Here is a 20106-nt window from a genome sequence, read left to right on the forward strand (position 1 = left end):
GGAAACAGATGTGGAGTGGGGTTGTTTCGGGTGGAATGTCTATGAAGGCTGCTTCCTCTTTTAAAGGGGGAAGAAGTGTAGCCCAGGATCAGGAAGATGATCTTCTGTGTTACTATTAAACGTCCTATGACATCTGTTCTGGTTAGTTAGGTGCACCGTGGTATGTACCTTGTTCTCCTGAACGGGGATGTGTTTCAGACAACTTGATCGCCATGGCATCTGGCTTATGCCTGCATCTCGGATTCTCTCTCCGTTATTGGGAGCTGGAAGGGAAAGGACCACAGGCAGTCTATACTCCCACGACCAATGTAACATGACAATTCCCTGGCCCTTGTTTAATCCTCTGCAGCCATCACTGGCTGTGAAATGACAGAATCTAAGGGACACATGCCTACTTCTCAGACCACCCCAAGCCCCTAGGAACAGAACTCCTGAGTGATGACAGTGACTCTGGGCACTGGGGAGGGGGTGTCAGGACCTGGCCCATGTTATGTATCTGCTGTGGGTTGTTCTGAGATGCAGGTGCTTTCTGGGCCAGTGTTATGGGTTTGTACCAGGATTCCATTAGAGATATTTTCCAGCATTTTGTTTTGTTTTGTGAGGCTAGGAAAGCAAGAGGGGATTTATACTGAGCATCAGGAAAAGGAGGACTGAGGAGGAGGTGGGGCCCTAATATTTTACACAGTGCCTGTCCACAAAGGGCCTTTGGGTGCCTAGAACTTACCTTGCAGAAGGCCCCTACCTGCTAGTACGCCGGCTGAGGGGCATTTCTCACAGAGCGGATGTCCACACAGCTCCAGGTCTTGGGAGACAGCCTGTGAGGCTTAGGTGCCAGGGTGTGCCTTAGGGAGGCTCTCCAAGTGAGTGCTTGCTGAGGCAATTTCTTCTCGGCAGGCAGGGGTCAGGGACCTTGGTGGATGGGCGTGGGGTCACCAGTGGAATAATTCTCAACTGGAGGTCAGGGCATGAAAATCACTTGAAGACATTTGCACGCTGCAGTTTCCCTTGTCCAAGTGTCTCTCATCTGTGGAGATTTACACTCTGATGCCGCAGAAAGCCTGAGTCCCACTTGCCTATTCTCCTCCATTCACACTCCTTTCCTTTGCCTCAACAGCATCTGCAGTGCTGGGAACGGATGTCCCCATGAACCCCGGTGCCTCCTTGTCTACTTTCATGACAGTGTCCTTTCCTCCACCCATTCCTGGTGCCCAGCACCGGCCACCCTGGGAGCAGCACCTGCCACCTCTCATCACCCCCGCATTCCCTCCTGGCAGCAGCCTGCAGCAGCCAGCTTTCCCCAGGATGCCTTTGGTGGCTAATGGTGGCCGTGGCCCCAGTGCCCCTGGGACATGCAACCTCACTTTCCAAGTCAGGTCACAATGGTGGCCAGTGGAGGCCCCCCAGACTCAGACATTTATCGTTCCTCACGGGCCCCTCAACTGGAGCGCTCCAGGGGCCCTCAGAGTGAGTGCTGCATGTCCTGCACCCATGTTCTTAGCAACCCCTGCGATGGAGACCATTGTGACTGCTCCAGCTGTTGGAGTTACTCAGGCTGGCAGGGGAGGCTGGACCCCAGGCTTTCCTCCTCAAGCTCCACCAGCAGCTGCCCAGATGGTCCCTATCATTCGCCCAGTGAACTCTGGGCCATGGCCACATGGCACTTACAGGGAGGGCAGCCTGGACACCAACCAGCCCTACGCCTCGCAGGAGGACTGCTCTAACCACCAGAGCGTGGACAATAACTTCTGACGGTGGCAGCGCCTCAAGCCACTGGCCCGGAGACACCTTCCCCAGAGTCCTGATGCAGAAGCTCTTTCCTGCTTTCCCATGTGAGTGAACGCTCAGGGGGTCATGAGCTTATCGGAGCTCTTAGATAAAGAGGAACTGGGGATGGACTCGCAGGTTAGTTTTCTAGGGATACTAGAAGCAAGGTGTGAGGGTGATGTCCATGCCATGAGAAGGCACATTGTCGGTCATACGGGCGAGCCTGCCAGTGCATGACATCATGACTGAAATGTGCCTTATCTCAACGGACCCCACCCCCCTGTGAGTGTAGCCAGCTTGCTCTTCCATGATTCTCCTGGTAATATGGCCTGAAGACTTGCAGTCAGAGAGGGTCGTGGTGTAAGTTGAGGAGCCAAGGAGTGGATGCCACACTCTCCTCTGCTGCCGTCTCCTTTCATACAGCACTTGAGTGTACATGGCCGGGGGAGGTCACTCCGGAGGAGGGGGATGAGCGCGGGGCCCAGGAGAGTGCTTAATGCACGCCTCGACTTCGTTGATGTGGAGAATTCCAGTAGGAACAGGGTGATGGTAGAGCTCTCCTAAGGGCGTGGGCTCTCTCCCGCTAGAGTTGTGAGCCTGGCAGGCATTTCCATCCTAAACCTCCGGTCCCTCGTAAAAAGGGGACAATCACACTTCACTCAGAGGACCGTGCAGAAGACTCCTTGGGCTAATCTATGAAGTGTCAGCAGATTGCCTGGCACATGCCACGCCTCATTGATGATGGTGATTTTTATTATGAAAAGGCAGCCTTGAAGAGGAAAAGAGCTCCCCAGGGCACAGTGTCCCAGCTGTAGCCTGGGAGTGGATGGTCATCCTCGAGGGAGTGTGAGGTGGTGACAGCCGTAGCCGGGAAGGCTTGTCTCTGCTCTCCCAGACACCTGCCTCTCACCCTCCTGTTGCTCAGTCATGCTGTGTTGAGTGATGTGTGGTCCACATTGGCGGGTGGGGTCAGGCAGGTGGGGGCTGGGCTGGGCACGGAGACTGACCCCGAGTGCTTACAGCCCAGTGCTTCGATCCCTGGCCCGCCTGAAGCCCACCATGACACTGGAGGAGGGACTGTGCAGGGCCGTGCAGGAATGGCAGCACATTAGCAACTCTGACCAGATGATCTACTACGAGATGGCGCAAAAGTGAGTCAGCGTCCTGGGCCCAGGGGCTGCGTGGAGGGTGAGGCGAGTGGGTGAGGGCAGGGTCTGGCCGTGCGGGTGCTCATCAGAGAGGACAAAGGAGAAGGGCTGTCACTCGGAACAGGTGCCCCGCAGCCCAGAGGCCCTACAGTCCTCCAGAAACCCCTCCCTCACCTTGAGAGTTTGGGTCTTCTGTCCTTCCTCCACCAGGAGCTCTGCCCTCCCCTGATTTTGACCTACCCTTGCCCTGACATGAAGGTCTCAGGACGGGGCAGGGTGAAGCTGTGAGTCCAGTAGGGGTCCAGCTCCGGACATATGGGCTGGGCCGGGGAAAGAGCTCCACCCACCAGCCTGCTGCTTCCTTAGTGGTGGCTGGCTGGCGGCCACTGACATAGATTTGGGACCCCCTCTCCTCATGAAAAGTGGCCTGAGTGGGTACCCTGGCATCCCTGAAGAGGCTGGGGAGGCCAGCTGTCATCAGCCCAAGGGTCTCTGGCCCTTCCAGTGTTTGCTCCACGCTAATCCCCTTGGTTTAAGAAACAAAACCAAACAAACAAGCGCCTCTCAGAGGAAAGGAAGGCCTGTCCTCTAAGCTCAGCATCCACATCGTCCAGCCTCTCCTGAGCCCTGTCTCCAGGTCTACGTTCCAGAACTCTCAGTCCCAACCCAGGGTCCTGGATTCGGGCAAGGACCCCTGTGGGGAACACATGCCTGTTCCATCCTCTGGCTGTCAGCCCTTCATGTGGCTCTGGATGGGGGGCCTGAGGAGGGTGCCCCCTGGTTCAGCCACGTGTCCCGTTGACCTGGTTCAATGCAGCGAACTGGGTCTATGCTGTTGAATGCTCTCCAGTGCTGGTGAGGCAGGAAGGGTCCCAGATCTTGTATCAGTTCCAGGAGCAGCTCTCTGCTGTGGACAGCACCTCACAGGGCCTTGACAGCCCCAAGGCACATCCTCTCCCAATCCCTCATCCTTGGCTCCCTTTGTTGGGCTCCAGAACCCAGGCCATTTTCTCAGGGTGGCTGTGCCTCCGTCACACCCTAGGTTCATGGAATTTGAGGCAGAGGAGGAGATGCAGATTCAGCAGTTGCAGTGGATGCAGTGCACGCAGGGCCTGCCATGGGGACAGGACTGTCTGCCTCATCGTAGCGGGAGCATCCTCTAGTCCCACTGGGATTATTGCAATGTGGAGAGTGGTGGAGGCAGCTACCTCTTAATCCCACTGAGGATGGAGCAAGGGGAATGGGTGCAGGGAAATTCATGGGGCACCTGCTAAAGGTGTGTGTAAGGGAAATGAGAGTTGGGCCCCTTTGTGGAACTTGTGGGATTTCTTTGCAGGAGCATCTCATTCAACTGAGGGAGGAGGACCCATCTGGCTGTGGCTGTGGGGACTGGCCTTAGGGGCCTACGGGTCTGCAAAGACACCCCAGAACTACTGTCCCTTCCCTTTCCACCCATGGCTGGACATGTGTGTGTGTATTGGTATCAACACTGGTTTGTATCCCCATATAAAACAGTTCCTCCTAACAAACTATGACCACGTTTCACAAGAACGGCTTGCTCACAGGGGCGGCAGGGGTGGGGGAGGGGTGTCTGTGGCCCCAGATCTGGGTGGGAGCTGGGATCCATGCTGAGGAGTGTGGAGGCCTCAGTCACCGTCCTGTGGGTGCCGGCAGAGACTTCGAATCATCAGAGCAGGGGAAATGACCCTCTCATAAGGGTGAGACGAGCAAACAAAGAGGGGCAGGGCGCAGACCCTTGCTGTCTCCCCGAACTGCCCACCCCTGCAGTCTGCTTAGCCCCCGTCATGGCCTGTGCTGGCCCACTCTGAAGCCCCTTCCTCCTACTGAGAGAGTTGGTCATGAGCTGGCCTCCAGGCTCCTGCAGTTTTCAGATCCTAACAGCAGAGGGTAGAGATGGAGCAAACACCTCTCTCTTTCTGGATGCTAGACTGTGACAGTTGTCACATGGCTCCAGTCACTGGACACATCTGTGCCAACAACCCACAGGCCAAGCCCAGAGCAGGGGCTGAAAGCCAAGGGGGCTGGTTATCACACACGTGCACTGGTTCTGAAACCCTGGCCTGAAGTGTAGGGGGAGGGATGGCAGGCCCAGTGACAAAGCTGAGAAGAATCAGTACAGCTCACAGGCTTTCCTGATTTAGACAGGTGTGCAGTCGGGACTGTAGTCCTGCCCACAGGGCATCTTCATTCAAGAGCTCATCACAGGAAGTTCACTGTTCTCACCCATGTTATTCACTGTCAGGTCAGTGAGTCTAATAACAGAGTGAATTTGGAGGAAACACTGTCATTTCAGCCTGTTGGAATCCTGAATGTGCAGGAATAAAATAGAAAGATAGTTTCTATTGCTTGTTTGAGATAACAGCTTGGGAGGCAACCCACAAGAGAATGAACTGCAAAGTGTTTCTCGTTGGTGCTCATTTTCCTAACATCCCCAAACTGTTACTGAAACACAGCTCAAACACCTCAATTCTAAGATATTCTGAATATATGTATATGTATAACTGAATCACTTTGCTGTACACCTGAAACTAACACAACAGTGTAAATCAACTATACTCCAATAAAATTAAAATATTAAGAAAAGAGCCCAAGTACAAATTGCCACTTCTCTCTCTGCCACCATGACTGTGGACGCATCTGCCAAGAGGGAGCCTCCATCTCACCCACATTGGACATACAGTATCAGCAGAAATAAACCTGTGTTGTGTTGAGGCACACAAAAGAAATTCTAAGATATTCTATATTTACCTCACTCAACTTAAAGGGAAGAGCAGACCCGGTTGTGGTAATGCGTCCCAACTTGAGGTATATTTATCTCTTTATTGTGCCTTTTCAATGCACACATCCTTGACCATAAACCCAAGACCTGCACAAAGAAGATAAGTGAAGAGGTTTTTTGAGAAAAAGAAGTCGGATTCTCAGAGACAGTTCTCCCATCATACCAAGTAGAAGGAAATCTACAGAATAATGAAAATTAAATACTACATCACTTTTAGTGCCACTTCATCCTACCCATATCATCAGTTAAATGTAAATATTACTCCAAATTAATTTTTGGATAGCATCCTATCCCATTTTGTAAAAGTACATCACTTCCTTCCTGTCATCATTTCTGTACACACAAATCTGTCTTTTGATTTTGAATTTTTCAGGATGAAATGTCTACCTTTAACGTTTTCCCAGAGAATAGTATTTGTCACCAGTTTAAGGTGGATCCAGAAGATCTTTCATCAAAGTGTTTACATATATCCTCATTATAATGCAACTAAAATAGGAGAGACCCCAGTGGCATATCCTCCAAAAAGTACTTTGAAAACAAGCGTATTTCTAATCAGGTCTGATTCTGTTTTGAATGGTCCGTGGTTGAGGCCAAGGAGGCCAGAGCCCCAGGAATGAACCTACACACCCTGCTGTGTGCAGGGGCCTGGGGAAGACTTATGTGGTGATGATGATGATGGTGATGATGACGATGGTGATGATAGAGGAGGGGGAGGAGGAGGAGAAGATAATGCAGGTCATGACATCAAATGTTGCTGATGTGACTCATCCATTTGCTGACCCAGCGGTTATCTGTGGATCATGCACATGAACCAGGTCCTTCCTGGGAGGCACAGGTGATACAATGATGACCAAGACAGTCAAGGCCCTCAGTGAGTTTACGTTCCAGTGGGGAGACAGATCACAACATAGAACAAACAATATAGTGCTGGGAATTGACAGGGGTTCTGATGGGAATCGACGGGGGATAGAACAGAGAGAGAAGGAGACCTCTCTTCTTCAGGCTCAATGTCACTTCCTCCATGAAGGCGTTACTATCCCTCCCAGGCTGGGTCACTGCTATGTCTCCGCATGATGCCCTGTGTCAGCCACTGACCAGGAACTCATCCCCCAAGTGCGAATGCTCATCTCTTGGACCCCATGCCAGGCTATGGGCTGCTGGAGGGCAGGGCTGTGCACACGACGCCAAGCACACCAGAAGCCCCCAACAAAGGATTCTGATCTATGAAACAACTCACATATTTTAAGGACATAACAGTTTCTAGGGCACTTTCATGTCCAGTTGACTCTGTCCTAGGAAAGCACAATGTAAAGGCAGAGGCTCAGCTAGATCACGAATGACAGTGTCTCCAGCAAGTTACCCAGAAGCAGGTCTGAGATGAAGGCTCAGGTGTGAGTGATTTATGAAGGAAGTGAGTCCCCTGAGGACCCCGTGGGCCAGCCATGCATGCGGAAGCTGGAGCACACACAGGGCTGGAGAGGGAGATCAGAGGACATCTGGGAGGGGCACCAGGTTATGGCTACATTTCACCTGGGAAAACACGTTTATGTTCATACATCCAAGAAAGTCCTTGCTGTCCATCAAATACTGTCTTCCTTCAAGATTTACACATATACACATGTATGCATGAAAATACCAGGACAAAAATGTCTGTGAATATGGGGAATGTTTTTTAAGCAGAGTATGTCAAATAAACAAGCCAAGGGAATTCCCTGGAGGTCCAGTGGTTAGGACTCTGCACTTTCACTGCCGAGGGCCTGGGTTCAGTCCCTGGTCAGGGAATTAAGATCCCACAAGCCATGCAGTGCGGCCAAAAAAAAAAAAAAAAAAAAAAGTAGACAAGCCAAAAAGAGGGGGAAATTAAGTAATCATACATGAAATCTAAATTTTGATATCAAAATTCTCTTAACATAAACAAATTAGAACTTAAAAGCTGAGTGAGGAAACTGTTGTCTACACACACAACAAACACAAATACATCTTGCCTCTGCAAGGGAACAATAGAAAGAGTGGCAAAGGAACAGGAAGAAAGCAATTCTCAATGGAAGGGGAGTCAGCAAGTTAAGGTATGTAAATAATAATCAACTTCCCTATTAATCCAAGAAATGACATTTTTAAATATCATAAAACTTTATGGTACAGTTTAAGAAAGCAAGCACTCATATGAAACTGCAAATTGATTTTAAAAACACCTTTGTAGGACTTCCCTGGTGACACAGTGGTTAAGAATCTGCCTGCCAATTCAGGGGACATGGGTTCGAGCCCTGGTCCGGGAAGATCCCACATGTGACAGAGTAACTAAGCCTGTGCACCACAACTACTAATGAGCCACAACTACTGAAGCCCACGTGCCTAGAGCCCCTGCTCTGCAACAAGAGAAGCCACCGCAATGAGAAGCCCGCACACCGCAATGAAGAGTAGCCCCCGCTCGCCGCAACTAGAGAAAGCCTGCGTGCCGTAACAGACCCAATGCAGCCAAAAATAAATTAATTAAGAAAAAAAACACTTTTCTAGGTGAAACCTATATCCAAAACTTCCAAATTTTGCATTCCCTTCCTCCCAGAAGTTCCACTCCTATTAATTTATTGAAATACTATACCACTTCTGTAACTTTAAATATAGAGATAATTATAGAAATTATAGAAATATTTCAAGGATGTAACTACAAAATGTTTATTGCCACACAGCTTATAATATTGAAAAGATTTTTTAAATGGAACGTACAAACAATTATCCAACCAACAGGGAACTGGCTAAATAGACTAGGATAGTTCATATAATGAAATGCTATCCATCCGTTAAAATGCAGCAAAATAAAATGTAATGGTATGGAAGATGTTCAAGATAACTGAAAGAATGAAGTACAGTAGAGCACATCCTATATGACTTCATTTCTTTAAGTACACTGACACAGGTGTATGTGTGTGTGTCCAATTATATGTAGCTATGTACAGAAAATCATTCAGATTTCAAGTGATTTTTATTTTCTACATCTTGTTGTGTATAAGGGTTTTTTTGAAAAAAGGTTGGTGTATACAATTGTGTGTGGGGGTGTGTGTGTATGAGAGACACATCAGTATGTATTGCTATCTGATTACTGTGTGATTATTATTACTAGGCTTACTATGTGATTATGGCCAATGTTCTACACATGACCTTTATTCTATAATTAAATTTGAGTCTGTACAACTCCCCTTAGCTGAGGTTTATGTCATGAGAACATTGGATCACTTCCTGAGAGAAGGCTGTGCCCATTTCCAGGACAGCCCTCTGAGGAACTGGCTGTCCTTCCAGGGAAGGGGTGGGGGGTGGGGGTGGGGTGGGCCCATCCCACCCCAGGGCCTCGGGCCTGAGAGCCGTGTTGTTGTCATCTCAGATCTTCATCAAAACCTCGTTACTGGGCAAAATTCACTTTCATAATATTGCATGTATGATACAGATATCTTTTGTTAGTACATTCATTATGCTTTGATGCTTGCCACGTACCCCAGTTTTCATTAATATCTATGTATTTCTTCTTTGTTATGTAATATGTTTTTCATGATTTTTCTTTGTCTTGCTAGAACTTATTGTATCTTCCTCCATATAAATCGTACCCAATATATCAAAAAAAAAAACCTCATTACCAATACGTGAATAAGTTTAGTGAGTTAATGAGAGCATAGGGAAAGTCCTCAGCGTTTCCAAGGCCAGGTGCTATGCCACATATTTGGAAGAAACAACTTAGTAGTCCTTTGCTGGTGCCTGCTGTCACGAGCTGCAGTAACCCAAAGGTGGAATGAAGCCATGACCCTGTGGTTCCCGTCAGCCTGTGAAGAAATCAAAGGTCACCTCAAAGAAAGTGATCACCAAGAGGAGACACCAGGGTTTAAGAATCATACAAGTAATGAAAGTTGAATACAAGATGACTGGGGTGAGATTAAAGCATACAATGTAAACTTTTAGGCCTATATTAGTTTGCTAGGGCTGCCGTAACAAAATACCACGTTCTGGGGACTTAAACAATGGACATTTATTGCCTCATGGTTCAGAAGGCTGGAAACCCAAGATGAAGGTGTCTGTGGAGTTTGTTCTGAGGCCTCTCTCCTTGTCTTGCAGATGGCACCTTCTCCCTGTGTCCTCACATAGCCTCTCCTCTGTGTGTGCATCCCTAGCATCTCTTCCTCTTCTTATAAGCACACTAATCTTATCTACGAGGACCCCACCCTTGACCTCATTTAACCTTAATTACCCCTTTAAAGGCCTCATGTCCAAATACAGTCACGTTGGGGGCTGGGGCTTCAACATATGGATTTGGGGGGACAGAAACCAGTCCTTAACAGGGCTTTTGGTAAATTATGACTTTAAAAAATCATAAAATTTGTATGGAGACACAAAAGACTCTGAATAGCCAAAGCAGTCTTGAGGGGAAAAAATGGAGCTGGAGGAATCAGACTCCCTGACTTCAGACTATACTACAAAGCTACAGTAATCAAGATAATATGGTGGAATATATGTATACATATAACTGATTCACTTTGTTGTGCAGCAGAAACTAATGCAACATTGTAAAGCAATTAAACTCCAATAAAGATGAAAAAAAATTTTTTTAAAGGAAACAGTCAATTTAGATGAATGCTTCATGAATTCTCATGTTTGAAATCAGAAGATCTTCAACCTCATTTTCAAAAGTACTACTTTATTAAAAATTATTACATTAGATATTAATCAACAGAGATGCTACAGCAATCAACTTTAAAAGACAAAATTGTACTGGTGACTTTTTCAAGGGCAACTGATAGGTATATCCAATTACAAATTAGGTGAATGGAGAGAATATTCAGTTATTCTCTGCTTCCCAGATACTTTTAAAAATTAAGTATCTTAAGGTTTTTGGTACAAATCACATGGCATTTAACAGCCACAGACATCAAAGAGGCTCTGCCCTATTATATATTTTTCATATAATTACGGCTCTTTTAAAAGAAAAAGCACTGCTCTAGAGAAGTTTTTATTTGTAATCCAAAGAAGAGCAGCTTATTTTTCCACTTATTCAGTTATAGAAATTATCACCAAGTAATAGGCAATAAGAGAATGAAAGTTCTTTTAAAGTCAAAGGAAGGCATCTCCAGAGTCAGAGAGTAATCAATCCACATGCAGCTCAGTACTATTTATTCCTTCACAAAATGCTTCAGTGACATACATTATGGTGTGTATACACATGTGTTCTATATTTGCATTATGTGGAGGCTTAAGTACCGAATTTCAATTATTCCACATTCACAGAGAAATGTATCCACGTATTACACTTCCGTTCATACTCACTACATAAGTGTTTTCTTTAAAGTTGCACAGAAAAATAAACATAACACTGCTGCAAACAGATATCTCCACCCGAGTCTCACAGATTTATTTCTTTTTCTTCCAAATTACTTCAAATATCACATGGTCCTCAAGTGGTCCCTCTGGACCACACGTGAGAGGGTGGTCATCATAGCCCCTTCAGTAGCATCCCTTTTCCTCTGGGAACCCAGAAGGAATAACGATGCTTGCTGCTGTGGTGTCGGGCCATTTTCTTCTGTTGATTATCTGATGTTTCAGGAAATACCAGCTCATCTCCATCTATATGTATTTAAAAAAAAAACAATGTCATTCTTTAAACTGTTAAGAGGCCTCCCATCCAGTTTCTCATGTTAATTTCACAACTGTTAATTAACTGCACAAGTATCATACCGCTCTGATTTTTTTTTTTTTTTTTTTTTTTTTTTTTGCGGTACGCGGGCCTCTCACTGTTGTGGCCTCTCCCGTTGCGGAGCACAGGATCCGGACGCGCAGGCTCAGCGGCCATGGCTCATGGGCCCAGTCGCTCCACGGCATGTGGCATCCTCCCAGACGGGGGCACGAACCCGTGTCCCCTGCATCGGCAGGCGGACTCTCAACCACTGCACCACCAGGGAAGCCCCCTGCTCTGATTTTTTAAAGTTAAAAATGGATAAATATGGCAAATTTCTCAAGAATAAAAACAGAGTATTAATGAACAGAATTTAATGTTCAATGTAAGCCACACTTAAAAATGAATTTATTGTGACTCTTATCTATAAAATGACATCATTTCACTGGAAGGAGAGGGCAATCATGTTGGTGTCTTTCCACTTTGATTTGCCCTCACATTTCTATGCTATGTTTTTCTCCTATCAGATTTCTGTGGCTAAAGGGTATCGAAATGGTCTGTTATGCTTCAGGGGCAAGCATAAAGGGCCAGTCATTCTGTAAATGAAAACAATTACAATAATTGTAACTGAGCAAAGCATTTCTGAGGTCCACTGCTGGAGGAAGAGGTGCTGAGGTAAGAGTCATTCTCTGCTTCTTCTCTCCTGGAGGTAAGAGTCATTCTCTACTTGCTGCCTCTTCTGATCTTGGGGAAAGATGCACCCCTCTTTAGACTCAAGACTTACTCTGTTTAAGTTCTTAATATCTAGAAGTCAACAAAATGTCACCCAGAAACACTCAAACCTGTCTTAGACTACAAAAAGAAAATAAGAGAGCTTCTTATAGGTTAAATAGTGTCCCCCCAGAAGATGTCATACTAACCCCCCCAGAGCATGTGAATGTGACCTTATTTGGAATTAAGATCTTCGCAGATGATCAAGTTAAGATGAAATCATTGGGTGGGGGGGTGGCCCTAATCTGATTGTGTCCTTATAAAAAGAGGAAATTTGGACACAGACATGCACAGGGAATATGCCACATGAAGATGAAAGCCGAGATCAGGGGCGATGTATGTAAAAGCCAAGGAACACACAGATTGCCAGCAAGTCACCAGAAGTTAGGAGAGAGTCTGGGAAAAGAATTTCTCTCACAGCCCTCAAAAGGAACCAACCCTGCTGACATCCTGATCTCGGACTTCTGGCCTCTAGGACTGTGAGACAATACATTTCTGTGGTTTAAGCTGTCCAGCCCTGTGGCACTTTTTAGCAGTCCCAGCAAACTAATTCTCTGCTACATTAACTATTCCATGCTATAAATAAAATAAGAAAGAAAGAAAGATAAATGAATCTCTGTGGCTTTTCTCACACTCCAAATCTGCTAGAGTCTAAAATGTAGAAGAAGTTGGAGCAGGGTGGTGGGGTGGGCCGCATCTGCTTCCCCTGTGTGCACTGCAGCTTGGAGCACACCTGGATGCAGAGCCTGCTGGGAAGTGAATGGATTTTCACAGTGAGCATTCAAATGGTATATTAGTGTTTCCAGGTGCTTATGTCCAACCATCAGTCCTGCTTAAAAACAGCTGGAGTGTGCCACAAGTAAATGCTTTTATCTCTACTGCTATGCGAGGATGAAGGAGAACAACTTTGCCAGGAGTGCATCCCAGGACTGTGTGTAAAGGGCACAGGTGTCCATATCAGACCCTCTCCACTCACTAGCTCTCTGATCTTGGGCAGTCAGTTAGAGACATGATCTCTTAGAAGTACTTCTACTAAGAAGTCATTTCTTACTTGTCTTCTTATTTTTTTTTTTTTTTTTGTTGTTGTTGTTGTACGCGGGCCTCTCATTGCTGTGGCCTCTCCCGTTGCGGAGCACAGGCTCCGGACACACAGGCTCCGCGGCCATGGCTCGCGGGCCCAGCCGCTCTGCGGCATGTGGGATCTTCCGGGATCGGGGCACGAACCCGTGTCCCCTGCATTGGCAGGCGGACTCTCAACCACTGCGCCACCAGGGAAGCCCTTTATTTTTGAAATATATTAATCTAATTGTCTCCAAAAGCAAAATGTTTAGGGATCCTTAAGTATTCAAGGGTTGAACCTAAAATAATTAATAAACAAGATTACCATTTCAATTAATACTTTTTTTTTTTTTTTTTTTTTTTTTTTGCGGTACACGGGCCTCTCACTATTGTGGCCTCTCGCGTTGCAGAGCACAGGCTCCAGACGTGCAGGCTCAGCGGCCATGGCTCACGGGCCCAGGTGCTCCGCGGCATGTCGGATCTTCCCGGACCGGGGCACGAACCCACGTTCCCTGCATCGGCAGGCGGACTCTCAACCACTGCGCCACCAGGGAAGCCCCGCAATGAATACTTTTTAAAAATTAAGTTATAACACTATTTTCTTACATATAAAGAATTAAGAATAAATATATTCTACTGAACTTCCCCCCTCAGAATAATGTACTCTCAAAAAAAAGACCCCAAAAACACCAATTAAAGAAAATAAATGTTGTTAACAAACTCATATTGATAAAATTTCAGAAACATGAATATCATAGATTAAAGAAATCTGAACATTACTAACATAAATAGCAATATATATAATTTTTATATTAACTTTTAAAACGTTATTAGTAAATAAAAAATTATCCTGAGAAGATTCATCTGCCTTGTGAATTCATTTTATCAAACAGTAAATGTGACTTTTTCACGTTTAGAACGCTGGAAAAGTGTATTTTAATATTTATTTTGTGGGACCATCCTTAGAAAAGTTTTTCCCATTGCTTATATCATTTAAAGTGAGGCAAAATCTCACATATAATTGTAAATACCTCCTTCATCCTTTCCTGTATAAACTCCTTTTTGATGGCTCCTGCTATGTATACTCCACATATGCCAGAATTTAATCATTCTTAAATCTTCCATGCTTTTTTAACAAAATAGAGGTTTTTACTTATAAATTTTATGTAAATTTTAAATTATTTGTAGTAAAGATACAAAATTTTTATTTTATTATGAATCTGTGAGAATCTAATTGAGAATCCTAAAACACAGCTTTGGCTATATACTTTTCCTTTTTTTTTTTTTTTTGTCAGTAAAATTTTCCTTCACAGTATGCAAAACTATACTAAGTGAAAATTAGTAATAAACACAAGTAACTAAACTGAATGTGGGAAGTAACATCTATAATGTATGATATAAATATTCATATTATATTATCTATATAAATAAATAGTACATTTATTTATATCATGACAATCCTACCTTATATAGTGCAACTAAATATAACAAAACAGCTCTTGCACTAGTAAAAAAATTAACCAATTTGGGCTTTGGTGGTTATTTTCACTCTTAGCTAAGCCTTCAAATCACCAAGTGCACATTAGTAAGTACAGCAAAGGCACAACTGAGTTTCCATTTTCAGTCAGTAATTCATCAGCCACATGATCTCCACATCAAATCACCTTCTTGAGCAGGATGGTTTGTATCCATTCCATGGAGTTCATATCAATGATATCCACTTCATTTCCACTGTATACCGAAAGATATGGGGCATTGTAACCTGGGAAATGTGGAGGAGGTGACAGCAAGCATGAGCTTCATGATTCATTTTTTAACTGGAATTTTTATTAGGATAATTATAGATTCACGTGCAGTTGTAAGAATAACACAGAAAGATCTCTTGCATGCTCTGCTCAGTTTTCCCCAATGTAACATTTTGAAAAGCTAGCATACTCACATTGATAGAGCTGACCTATCCATCTCAGACAGATTTCCCCAGTTTTACTAGCACTCGTGTGTGTGGATGTCTGTGTGTGTGTGTTTGTGTGTGTGAAGGTATATACAATTATATCACCTGTGTAGGTTCAGGTGTCCACAGCCACAGTCGAGATACAAAATAACTCCAAGGATCCCTTATCATGCCTTTTTATAATCTCACTCACCTCCTTTCCATCTTCCCCCCCTTCCTTAATCCCTGGGAATCAGTATAATCTGTACTCCATTTCAAAAATTTTGTCATTTCAAAAATGTTATATGAAAGGAATCAACTTCCTCTAAGATCAGGAACAGAACAAGGTTGTCCACTCTCACCACTCTTATTCAACATATTTTGGAAGTTTTAGCTACAGCAACCAGAGAAGAAAAAGAAATAAAAGGAATCCAAACCAGAAAAGAAGAAGTAAAGCTGTCCCTATTTACAGATGACATGATACTATACATAGAGAATCTTAAAGATGCTACCAGGAAACTACTAGAGCTAATCAACGAATTTGGTAAAGTAGCAGGGTACAAAATTAATGCACAGAAATCTCTTGCATTCCTATACACTAATGATGAAAAATCTGAAAGAGAAATTAATGAAACACTCCCATTTACCACTGCAAGAAAAAGAATAAAATACCTAGGAATAAACCTACCTAAGGAGACAAAAGACCTGTATGCAGAAAACTGTAAGACACTGATGAAAGAAATTAAAGATGATACAAACAGATGGAGAGAATTACCATGTTCTTGGATTGGAAGAATCAACATTGTGAATATAATGATACTACCCAAAGCAATCTACAGATTCAATGCAATCCCTACCAAACTACCAATGGCATTTTTCACGGAACTAGAACCCAAAATTTCACAATTTGTATGGAGACACAAAAGACCCCAAATAGCCAAAGCAATCTTGAGAAAGAAAAACGAAGCTGGAGGAATCAGGCTCCCTGACTTCAGATTATACTACAAGGCTACAGTACTCAGGACAGTATGGTACTGGTACAAAAACAGAAATATAGATCAATGGAAGAGGATAGAAAGCCCAGAGATAAACCCACGCACATATGGTCACCTTATTTATTAATTTATTATTATTATTTTTTTTGTGGTACGTGGGCCTCTCACTGCTGAGGCCCCTCCCATTGTGGAGCACAGGCTCCAGACGCACAAGCTCAGAGGCAATGGCTCACAGGCTCAGTTGCTCCTCGGCATGTAGGATCCTCCTGGACCAGGGCATGAACCCATGTCCCCTGTGTCTGCAGGCAGACTCTCAACCACTGCGCCACCTGGGAAGCCCTGGTCACCTTATTTTTGATAAAAGAGGCAAGAATATACAATGGAGAAAAGATGGCCTCTTCAATAAGTGGTGATGGGAAAACTGGACAGCTACATGTAAAAGAATGAAATTAGAACATTCCCTAACACCATACACAAAAATAACCTCAAAGTGGATTAAAGGACTTAAATTTCAGGCCAGACACTATAAAACTCTTAGAGGAAAATATAGGCAGAACACTCTATGACATAAATCACAGCAGGATCCCTTTTGACCCACCTACTAGAGAAATGGAAATAAAAATAAACAAATGGGACCTAATGAAACTTCAAAGCTTTTGCACAGCAAAGGAAAACATAAACAAGACGAAAAGACAACACTCAGAATGGGAGAAAATATTTGCAAATGAAGCAACTGATGAAAGATTAATCTCCAAAATTTACAAGCAGCTCGTGCAGCTCAATATCAAAAAAAACAAACAACCCAATCCAGAAATGGGCAGAAGCCCTAAATAGGCATTTCTCCAAAGAAGATATACAAATTGCCAACAAACACATGAAAGGATACTCAACATCACTAATCATTAGAGAAATGCAAATCAAAACTTCAGTGAGGTATCACCTCACACCGGTCAGAATGGCCATCATCAAAAAATCTAGAAACAATAAATGCTAGAGAGGGTGTGGAGATAAGGGAGCCCTGTTGCACTGTTCATGGAAATGTAAATTGATACAGCCACTATGGAGAACAGTATGGAGGTTCCTTAAAAAACTAAAACTAGAGCTACCATACGACCCAGCAATCCCACTACTGGGCATATACCCGGAGAAAACCATAATTCAAAACGTCATGTACCACAATGTTCATTGCAGCTCTATTTACAATGGCCAGGACATGGAAGCAACCTAAGTGTCCATCGACAGATGAATGGATAAAGAAGATGTGTCACATATATACAATGGAATATTAATCAGCCATAAAAAGAAACGACATTGAGTTATTTGTATTAAGGTGGATAGACTTAGATTTGTCATACAGAGTGAAGTAAGTCAGAAAGGGAAAAAGAAATACTGTATGCTAACACACATATATGGAATCTAAAAGAAAAAAAAATGGTTCTGAAGAACCTAGGGGCAGGACAGGAATAAAGACGCAGAAGTAGAGACTGGACTTGAGGACACGGGGAGGGGGAAGGATAAGCTGGGACGAAGTGAGAGTGGCCTGGACGTATATATACTACCAAATGTAAAATAGATAGCTAGTGGGAAGCAGCCACATAGCACAGGGAGATCAGCTCAGTGCTTTGTGACCACCTAAAGGGGTGGGATAGGGAGGGTGGAAGGCAGACGCAAGAGAGAGGAGATATCGGGATATATGTATATGTATAGCTGATTCACCTTGTTATAAACCAGAAACTAACACACCATTGTAAAGCAATTTTACTCCAATAAAGTCGTTAAATAAATAAATGGAATCATATGGTATTCATGATTAATTATATCTGCTAAGCCCAAATACATTATAAAAAAAAACCTTCGGAGTGGAATCCAAAGAGAATCCCATAATAATATTATAATTATCATATAATAGCTGCCTCAAAATCTTTTTTTTTTTGATACATAGGGTTAACATAAATTAAAATGGCACATAAATGATGCACATGTGTCAAATTATATAGTACAACACGTATGTAAAATCTGACAAAAATCTTTCTAACACCTACATCTAACAGCAGCTTTATTATGAAAATTCATAACATTTCAAAATCTGTGGCTCCTAAACCAGGTCAACTCCCAAAAAGAATATAGTGTAAGATTAGAAAAGTATATCTGGGGAGTGAAATAAATGAACAAAGCAGAAAGAACTTCCAGCCAGTAACATTTTTGGAACTTTCCACTTTATTAATAATATCTTATGGCTCCTAAATACTCACCTCAACATGATGTCTCCCCATTAAAGCAACAGCAATATAATTAACAACACTTCCTACACTCATGTTGTGCCGTCTTTTTCCTTTTTCCTGTGGTCAACTCTTGAAAGTGTCATTTACATTTCACATCCTCCATTTCCCAGCCCTACTGACACCAAGTCCATGGCAATCTGACTTGTGTCTTAACCCATCCATTAAAACTGCTCTTACTACAAGCCATTAACCGTCAATTATTCCTAAAACCAACAGACACGTTTCAGTCTTTTTCTTACTTGAAAGCTCAGCAATACTTGCCTCCTACAATTCTCCCTCTCAGTTTCCTTTGTAGGCTTCTTGCCCTCTGACCATCTCTCTAATATTTATGTTTCTTGGTCCTCTGGCCTATGTCCTATTCTCTCTCACTGTTTACTCTCGCACTGGAAGTACAAACTCAGCGTGTCCAAGGAACCAGGCTGATAATACCAGAAACTAGTCATTGATTTTAGCTTTACCACAAATGGGATGGCCAGACATTGTGTGCTCTGATGTGTTCAGTGTGACATACAAAACTAGTAAGAAATTATTCTTATTAGAAGCTGTTAATGCTCATTTTCAGTTGTAGGAAATTCAGGATGTAGAGGAAGAAGTTAGAAAGCACCACGAGGAAACAGACAGATCCAGATAGTAGAACATCCTACAGGAGAGCAAATCAATGGTGTGGAAAACCACTCAGGATTAGAAGATATTTAAGAGATAACCATAACATGACATGTGTGGACCATTTTTGGATTCTGATTCCAAGAAAAACACTGTCAAAAGAGATGTCTTTATGATAATCAGCAATATTTGAATATGGACTATTGGATGGTAAAAAAGAATCATTGGTAGTTTCTTCAGAGGTGATAATAGTGATGTGGTTTTATGAGAAAATGACCATATTTTTAGAGATGTATGTTAAGGTGTGTAGAGGTGGAATGAAAATAATGTTTGGGATTTTATTTCAAATACTTCAACAACTCAACAAAAAAGAAAAAATTTAAGTTATCATATCCCTTCCTCCTCTGCCCATCTGAATCTGTCCCACCTTGTGTTTTATTATCTCAGTAATATCAGTGATGTCACTCATTTGCTCATCTAGGAAATCCTGATTCTCTGGTCCCTGAGCTTCCACTTCTAATCAAACTTTGTAAAGCAAAGTTTTGTCAATTATATCTCCTCAATATCCCTCAACTTGTCTCCTCTCCATCCCAACTGTCTCTACCATACATAATTTTAATCCACAATTTCTACAGTGACTTCCTAGTTGGTCTCTTGGGCTCCAGTCTCACCTCTCATTTATCGTTTACCTCACCACTAGAGCCTAGGGATTTTTCTGAAGTGCATCTCTAACCATGTCATTGCGTCTGTGATCTGGCTCATGAGAACTCCTCCAGTCCCATCTCTCGAACTCTTATCTTGAACTCCATGCCTGAAACAGTGAACTTATTATAGTTCCTCACAAAATGCAGTATCAATGGCCTTTTCCAGTTATGACAGAGTTATCTGCCATTGGAATTACCCTCCCACCATCAATAATTATAAAAATGGACAAGTCATATAAAATAACTGTTTTTAGGCATTAGTTAGTAGGAAGCACAGGACTGCCATTCCTAAAAGAAGATAAATATATAAGGTGGGTCTCACATTCCCCTGTTTCTCTGCCTAATGGAAATCTTCAAAACTGCTATGCAGGAAAACTCTCCCAAGCAGAGAGTTGAAGTT

The 20106-nt window shown here is 43.7% G+C and overlaps 1 protein-coding gene across 1 annotated transcript in view; it reads right to left on the bottom strand.

Moving 5' to 3' along the window:
- Window positions 1-11182: 11182 nt before the first annotated feature.
- Window positions 11183-20106, bottom strand: part of LOC132491692 (serine/threonine-protein kinase MRCK alpha-like) — a 41329-nt gene continuing 32405 nt past the window's right edge. Inside the window, 3 exon segments of the mRNA XM_060100524.1 lie at window positions 11183-11313; window positions 13392-13491; window positions 14857-14954. Coding sequence (XP_059956507.1) covers window positions 11183-11313; window positions 13392-13491; window positions 14857-14954 — 329 coding nt within the window.

Source organism: Mesoplodon densirostris, chromosome 6, assembly GCF_025265405.1.
Source record: "Mesoplodon densirostris isolate mMesDen1 chromosome 6, mMesDen1 primary haplotype, whole genome shotgun sequence".
In the NCBI taxonomy this organism is placed as follows: Eukaryota; Metazoa; Chordata; class Mammalia; order Artiodactyla; family Ziphiidae; genus Mesoplodon; species Mesoplodon densirostris.